At 39.0% G+C, this 8,802-nt stretch overlaps 1 protein-coding gene across 1 annotated transcript; it reads right to left on the bottom strand.

Annotated features, from left to right (window-relative positions):
* Positions 1-7,001: 7,001 nt before the first annotated feature.
* Positions 7,002-8,687, bottom strand: dctpp1 (dCTP pyrophosphatase 1). The gene has a single exon (XM_056771612.1). The coding sequence runs from the start codon at positions 8,561-8,563 to the stop codon at positions 8,069-8,071; it is 495 nt and encodes a 164-aa protein (XP_056627590.1). The 5' UTR covers positions 8,564-8,687; the 3' UTR covers positions 7,002-8,068.
* Positions 8,688-8,802: the final 115 nt, after the last annotated feature.

Genomic DNA, 8,802 nt, shown 5'->3' on the forward strand with positions numbered 1-8,802 from the left:
TCGTTTTGACCTTGTGGGGACATGAGGAACATAGCTTGAAAATCAAATCAAAATATGTATATTTGAGAATGTAAAAATGCCGAAGAGTTTGTGTGAGGGTTAGATTTGGGGGTAGGGTGAGAGGATAGATGTTACATGCGTGTTTATATAGTTTCTACAGTATAGAAATCGTAAACGTTCCTATAATACATGGTTTGTGTGTTGGCAGACAGAAGGATAGTGTTTGTGTGTGCTGGAAGATTGGGTGCGAATTCCTGACCCTGTATCGCATGAGGAACAACCTGTCTGCTGGGAAATGATCTGGAAAAATAAAACATGCAGCAGTGTTGGGACAAAAGGAAAAGGGAAGTAGACCCAGCAGCTTATCAAAGCAGACTCCTTCCCAAAGATTTAATGATGGGAAAACTGTATGTTTTAAGAAAATGTATTCTATAATGCAACAATTCCTGCAATTTCACAGGCCAATTACTAAAGTGCTGATATTCCTTATAATGAGGATGTTTTACTGTTTCACTTTATCATTTATCTTGTGTTCTTTTAACTTGATCTTCCTTTAGAATTATATTTTGTAAAAAAAATATCCAAACTAATTGGCATAATTTGAATCCGATACATAATGTAAGATTAAAATATCTGGGAACCAAAGTTGTAATCGACTTTATATTTTGATGTATTTTTAAATGAAACAGAATACTGAATGAGAAAAATCGAGGCTTTGCCTTTGTGTTTTCCACTGCAAATTAATTCGATCTACAAAAGTAGGCATTTCATTCAAAAATTTAACTGGCAACTGACTGACAGTTGGAGAGGAGGAGTTACCAGACTGAAGTCATAAGAGAAGGATCGCCACTAGAGGGCGAAAGTGTATGCCCTTAATCCTACAGTTGTGTTCAAAATTATTCAACCCCCACTGAAATTGATTGTTTTGGTCGGTTTGACATTGACTATTATCATTCAGTCATCCTGCTTACAATTAAACCAAAGAGGCACGTGTAGGTCAGACAAATATAACATAACATTTATAATGAAATAACCACAAATGTCTTTTCTGAGCTCACATCATTATCAGTTTTATTCAACCCCCAAGTGACATTCAATCTTAGTACTTAGTACAACATCCTTTTACAGTTATAACAGCTTTTAAACGTGAAGCATAGCTTGACACAAGTGTCTTGCAGCGATCTACAGGTATCTTCGCCCATTCATCATGGGCAAAAGCCTCCAGTTCAGTCACATTCTTAGGCTTGCGCACTGCAACTGCTTTCTTTAAGTCCCACCAGAGGTTCTCAATCGGATTCAAGTCTGGTGACTGCGATGGCCACTTCAAAATGTTCCAGCCTTTAATCTGCAACCATGCTCTAGTGGACTTGGAGGTATGCTTGGGATCATTGTCCTGTTGAAAGGTCCAACGTCTTCCAAGCCTCAGGTTTGTGACGGACTGCATCACATTGTCATCCAATATCTCCTGGTACTGAAGAGAATTCATGGTACCTTGCACACGCTGAAGCTTCCCAGTACCTGCAGAAGCAAAACAGCCCCAAAGCATGATTGACCCCCCTCCATGCTTCACAGTAGGCAAGGTGTTCTTTTCTTGTTCTTCCTCCTCCAAACATAGCGTTGATCCATGGGCCCAAACAGTTCTAATTTTGTTTCATCAGTCCACAGAACACTATCCCAAAACTTCTGTGGTTTGTCCACATGACTTTTGGCATACTGCAGTCGACTCTTCTTATTCTTTGGGGACAGCAAGGGGGTGCGCCTGGGAGTTCTGGCATGGAGGCCTTCATTACGCAGGGTGCGCCGTATTGTCTGAGCAGAAACTTCAGTACCCACATCTGACAAATCTTTTCTCAGTTCCTCAGCAGTCACACGGGGACTTTTCTCCACTCTACGCTTCAGGTAGCGCACAGCAGTCGAAGTCAGCATCTTCTTTCTGCCACGACCAGGTAGCGTTTCAACAGTGCCCTTTGCCTTGAATTTGCGAATGATGCTTCCTATGGTGTCTCTTGGTATGTTTAACATCTTTGCAATCTTCTTATAGCCATTGCCCTTCCTGTGAAGAGTAATCACCTGTTCTCTTGTCTTCCTGGACCATTCTCTTGACCTCACCATGTTTGTAACCACACCAGTAAATGTCTAGAAGGAGCTGAGTATCACAGTCATTTTAAAGCTGCCTAATTGGTGCTTATTACAACTACAAATGTACACTAAATTCCCTAAAACCATTTACAGCATTGGGGGTTGAATAATTTTGAACACAACTGTATATAATTTATAATCATTCATAATTTACACAGAAATATTCAATGAATCAATAAGAATTGATAGTTTTGATTTCATGGCTATTTTAAGGTCTTGTTTACAGAGCTGTTGTATAAAACCACCCCACACTTTGATTCTGAGGTGAACACAAGCATGCTCATCTTCAACCAGCACAAATAGGGCGATATAGTAATTATTTTGCTTTCTCCTTTGTTCTGCATGGCTGCACCAAGATAACTGCTGCCCACTTCTGTAGCTCAAGCAGAAGCTACACTGCAGCACTGAAGGGTACTTTATGTGAGGGTGTCAAATCTTCATCTGTATTCAGCTTTAGTCTCAGGGTAACATAAATACTGAGAACCTCGCCCTGGGGGCCCTGCTACCTGAGCTTTCCGAGCATTCAGCATCGCCATGCATCCTGCTCCATAGCACACACACATGCATCAGTCAGCATTTGGGTGAATTTTGTAAGGGAGAGGAACAGGAGTCATCTCTGAAATAACAGAATATTTAACAAATTTAGCCAAAAATTTCTGATCCGTTGAATCTTTTTGTCTCTGCCAGATAAATCAATATACTATTTTTAAAAGGGAATAACATTCAGATCATTCTCCGTGGCAAAGTTATTGTACAGCAGATTTATGAAGTGTAACAATTTTTACCAGTCTGTTAATCTCACATTTATCTTCATTATGAAAGCCAAAATTTGAAAAGCTGCAGATTTGGTGAATTCGACTGAATTGTTATATGCCATTGTGAATGTTGTGATTGTGCACTATTTGAAGAAGTGAATGAATTATTTACAACCATTTAGCCTATCCGAATTAACTGAATTGTGTGAAAAATGCCCTCTGGTGGTCGATTCATAGAAAACCATTGGACTGTTATGATGGCAAGAAAGTCAATTGGAATCTCTTCCATAGCAACAGTCTTACATGGCAACAACTATCTTGAATACAAGATTGTCATTATGGTTTGCTGCTCTCTCAAGAGAGACGTCAGTTGGAGTCTTTTATCCCAAGAGGGAGCCTATGCATATCCACAACTGCAAGAGCTAGATAAAGAGCCACTCACACATACGAACAATTCATGTTTTTATTGTATAGCAAACACAGATAGAAAGCTAATCAAATTAAAACTGCATCATTAATCATAAATGAAATAAAGAAGGGATTGTAAAAGTATGAAATTAAATTTAAATGAATTAATAAATAAACAGCATGAGATAAATTCATTTAATCATACGATGTATAAATTATAAAGGGTTGGTTTCATCTTAACCGTTGTTCACCAATCATTTCCTTGCATTATGTTAAATGGTTGATTTAAGGTACTGATGGTATGACACATGGGGCTTTGGGTGAGTTTTGTGGAGCAACAGGATCTCTGGATGTTCTTCACCCTGCATTGCTTCAGTATCCAACAAAATCCCATCTGCAGTACCGGTTTTCTGCACTTTTCATGGTATTGTAGGACATAACTGATGAGATCTGTGTTGCATGTGCACTTTTCTACACATTTTAATTACACAAATATTGGAGTCATTTGGTCTTTTACTCGAAATGTATTGATGGGAAAGCTTGGCATTTTAGTGTCATTGTATAAGAAATACACTAACGTTTCTTTGCCCATGCAGCTTCATCTCCACTGTTCAAAACTTCGATTTGGAGGACTGGGGGATACAAAGTAATATTTTACTTTCATGCTCAATTCATGTAAAAAGCTTAATCTATTGGATTAATTTATAAAACAAACTCAATCTCAACCTTAGGCAAGGCAAGGCATGAACAACAACACATACAGGACTAAGAAATTCAGATCTGCCCTGGGCAGTTGAAAGTCCTATTTACATAAACCTGATATTTTGCACATACAGTACATTCCACACAACAAGAACAGTACCGGATCATGTGATCTAGAGTTTGTGCCAGCATACCTCACGCCATAGGCAGGGGAACACCCAGATAGATGGCCAGACCGATGTTATGAAATAACTGTTGGGTAAAGAAATGCACACATTACACGATTGGCACACATTAAAGGAACACTACTACGCTTCCATTTTGCACTTTTAAATTTCATACATTGCAAAATACATCATAATCTCAAGTGAAGTTCTTAGTATTTCAGAATGTCACCCATTTTCTTTGATAGCAGGCTTTCCAGCTAGCATGGACTCAATCATGTACTCATAAGTGTGAAAATCAGGAGATTAAAGAATGTGAGTGTGTTCTTTCCCACAGGATTACTTTGCAACTCCATGGAGAAAATTTGAGAAAAACACCGGTTTTGGGAAAAATACCTTATCTCTTAAATAAATAAACAACTAAACACAAGGTCTTACATCTTCAAATGCAGCACTTTAAAAGCAAGCTTGCACAGGTTTTTAATTCTGACTGTTTATTACAGTCAAGATATGACAGGAAAGAAAACATGTCTGGTTTTGACGTTTAAGTGAAGAAATCACAGAGTGATAAAGTGGCAGCGGCAGACCCAATGCATAAACTCGTCTGTGAACGACATCAAATAGAAAACAGACATCTGGCTACAGTCTTGAGTGGCATGAGAAATCACTGAGAGAAGGGAAAAGCAGCAGTACGGCATCCCCTATGGTGCGCGAGGCTGACAGCTCACTCTGCCCCCCACTACGCTGGACACGGAAAGAGAGAGATAAAGAAAGAGAAAGGGATAGAGAGAAACACACTACATAGAATGAATCAGGAAGCTGCTAGATCTTAGTTTACAGCTAAATCTGTCATTTGCTATAGGCTTATAAAATAGCAGGCTCAAAATGGAGAGGACTTCCATCTTCTACCTGTGAAATAGCCTCAAAACGCTTTGCACAATTTATACACACATTAAGTGGCATTTTCTACAAAAATGTAACAACAAGAATCCCCCTAGTGAAACTTGGCCATTTCCAGCCCTGTATAGACATAAGAGACAGAATATGGATAACAATGTAAAGTCTTCACAAATCTTCTTTGTGATGCCCAACCATCTCTTAATGTTCTGATCATAATGTATCACAGTCAAGAACAAATATAAAATGCCAACTATCCCAATATTAAGCATATAAACCAGTGCTTAATATTGTGTAATCAATGTTATACTTACAGTAGGTCTATCTGCAGTTATGGCTTTGTATTTGACTCTATATTTATATATTATTGTATATAAGCAGAAACACAGTTAGTTCACAAATAGCTTTTTCCACAAATTGACTCCTGTAAAAATGAAATTAGGTTATTTATCTTAAAAACTTAAATATGCTCAACATTTCAGCCTGAGTTGAAAAACTTCCTTGAAGGTATTTCCTCGATCCTGCTCCTAGGGACCCTCACCACTGCACATTATAGATGTCTCATTAATCTGACACAACTAGGAGTAGAATACTGTGGAGGAGGGGTGTCAAACTCAGTTCCTGAAGGCTCACAGCTCTGCATACACCTGATTCAGCTTCAACTCAGCATTACTAGAAACTTCCAAGCAGTTGTGGTTGGAGCTAAACTCGGCTGGACACTGTCCATCCAAGAATTGAGTTTGACACCCGTGCAGAAAGTATACCTTTTAAATATGTGAAAAAGCATGCATTAAGCAGTATTTGTAAGAGTGGTTACACTATAGTGCCAAAATGACAAGAAAAAACATTAACAGTACAGAGCTATAAAATTGCATTTCCTGTAAAGAGTACTGAAAGTTTAGAGCTCAGGTATAGAAGAGCATAAAGGCAGAATCCAAGGGAAGAGGAAGACAACAACACATCTAATATTTCCTTTGTGTCCTTTTCTTGACCATGCGACTAAACCTAATCAAAATACAACACTTAACACCCACCTCACTGTACTGGACAAACATCTTTAGCCTGCCAGCTAGACTACGATCACTGTCAGCACCCCTGTAGAAAGGAGCAAACAAGGACAATGAAATAAATTCCTGTTATGTCAACCCTACATATGCAATATTGTTGTCCCCTTTTAATAAATATTTTTCTATTTCATTGCATAGCATTGTTGGGCATTGGGCACAATCCACATAGCCCACTGCACATATCAGCAAATGTTGGCATATCCAATGTTCCAAATGTTGGTATTCCGTACATATAGAAAAGGTGACTCAATGCACACACACTGAAATGAAACGAAGATTGTATCCAATGTTAATACATGCACCGAATGTCCGGCAACCGAAAATATTCAGCTGAAAATAGCAAAAAATGCATGTTCGTTTATGGCCGAATAAATTAAACATGACCCGTGATATGATCGAGCAGTAAACAGCTCAGAGAGAGAGAGAGAGAGAGAGGGAGGGCATGATTCTCCCCCCTCCCCACAACGGTTAGGGTGAGGATTATTGGGTGTTAGGACAACGTGTTTTTGAAGGGGAGCATAATCTGGCAGATGTGCATTTTTCAGCTCAACAGGCTCGCGACATCATACTGTGGTCATGTTCATACAGTTCCCTGAACTAAACAACATGTCAAAGTATGTTCTGTGCATCCCAGCCAGGAGTGCACAGTCATCTTTTGTGGGCGGAGCTTGGAGACTAGACACGTGAACTGAAATGGTTGTCTGTCAGAATTGCTTGTTTGGATGTTTTTATTTTTTCTTAACATCATTTTGCTGTGTATCTTAAAATAATCCAACAGTTATGGTTTATTCATATATTTTGCTAATATTGTTAATTACACTTTTTAATTAAGTGTTTTGTTATTGGGTTACAGAGTACCATACATTCTTTCAGCAGTCTTGTTTGTTATAGGCCTAATATAGGATATTCAAGAAGGGAGAGGGCTAAATTTTTGGTTCTAATTTAGCATACTTGTTTTGCTCTTTTTTATGTTATATTGTATTATACTGAGAAGCATGACAAAACATAAAAAGCACATTTTTAACATTCAGTTTACACAATAGTGAATAAATTTGCTGTAGAAATAGGAAATGCCATGTACTGTGTTCGGCCATTGGGAAGAGTTTCATTTTTATTCAGCGTCGGCCAATAATTTTTTATTTCGGTGCACCCTTATTCAAATGCAACATTTAAACTGGTCAGTGCCTGATGAAATCCTGACTAGTTAAAACTTTTCTTTAAGCTAAAAGTGTGTGTGCACATTTTGTGCCTTTTCCTGAGTGAAATGTATTGCTCGGTTGAGTCTGCTCCACTTTGTTTTGAGGACAGCACACCCAAAAAGAAAAATTAAGTCATCATTTTGAAGCATGTAGGACAGAAAGCAGTTCTGGGGCACTTTTACCAAACCATTGTAAGTATTCATACTATGGTAGTAAATGGGGTCCACTGACCGCTTGGCTATAAGCATTTGTCCAAATATCTTTCTGTGTTCAACTAAACAAATAAAACGTACAGGTTTGGAACAACAAGAGAGTAAGTAAGACAGGTGTAAAAACTATATGCAAATGTATTTTAAGAATACTAATTTTCTTCTAAAGTAAAGTTACACAAACACCACATGCTGTAAAACATTTTACTTTGTCAAAGCAAAAAACTATACAGCATAAAATAACTATATTGAAACTTTGTTTGCCATCATACAATACATGAATAGGATTGATGAAAAAATATGTAAATTGGTTTTAAACAGAATTAGAATAAAAAACATCAACGTAAAACCTCTTGACCAGGGTATCAGTTCCTATTACTTAAGGTTAAATTGAATAAAATCAGTAGCTTTGAGAGCACAGTGAACTTCTTTAAAACTCTTTTAAGGCACATAGTACCTCACCATCACTCAAAAAGACTTGTTCAGTTTAAACGCAGGTCTTTGGCGACTGCACTGAAATAAATCACGTCAGTCCTTATACTCTGTGTACTTCTTGGCTGATCCATGAACTTTGTTGGCTGGGTACTTGAGTCTGTTGAGGGCCATTTTACCCAGAACTGCACGGGGTAAATCAACGTTGCATTTCTCGGCAAGTTCAACCAGATAAATCAAAACATCACTAAGCTCCTGAGCGAGGTGCTCCCGCTCAGGCTCCGTCCAGTCCGGCAGTCCCTCCACCACCTCCCCGCGCCACTGGAACAGCTCCGATACCTCCCCGACCTCTCCAACCAGCGCCAGAAGCAGATTCCGCGGCTGATGGAACTGGTTCCAATTCCTCTCGTCTGTGAATTCTGCTTGCATGCGACGAATGTCCTCAAGAGTGGGTTCGGCGCTAAACGTGAACCGTCCAGTCTGTTGATGCTCAACTTCTTCATTACCGTTTGTAGTTATCGGGTGATTGCTGGCGCTTCTATCGTTGCGTTTGTGGATGTCGGACGCGGACCCGTTTTGTTGCATCGCCATTATACCAGACGCGAAAACTGTTAACCAAAAACAGAAAAGTGAAAAAGTTAGATCATGAGCAGGACCATGCGTGAATCTCCCGCCACCAACTTCACGTGAATTTCTTGATGCTGAACGACGTCATAAAAAGGCGCCGGGTAGACTACAAGAGTCCATTGGCATTGGGGGAAATGAAGTTTTTTTCCATTTCAATTCTACGTACTTCCAGAGTGTCTGATGGCCGTGTGAAACTACATCTA

Source organism: Triplophysa dalaica, chromosome 2 (genome assembly GCF_015846415.1).
Source record: "Triplophysa dalaica isolate WHDGS20190420 chromosome 2, ASM1584641v1, whole genome shotgun sequence".
Taxonomy (NCBI): Eukaryota; Metazoa; Chordata; class Actinopteri; order Cypriniformes; family Nemacheilidae; genus Triplophysa; species Triplophysa dalaica.

What these genes read in the sequence shown, in the direction of transcription:
- dctpp1 (XM_056771612.1), bottom strand. Translation starts at nt 8,563, where the DNA reads ATGGCGATGCAACAAAACGGGTCCGCGTCCGACATCCACAAACGCAAC.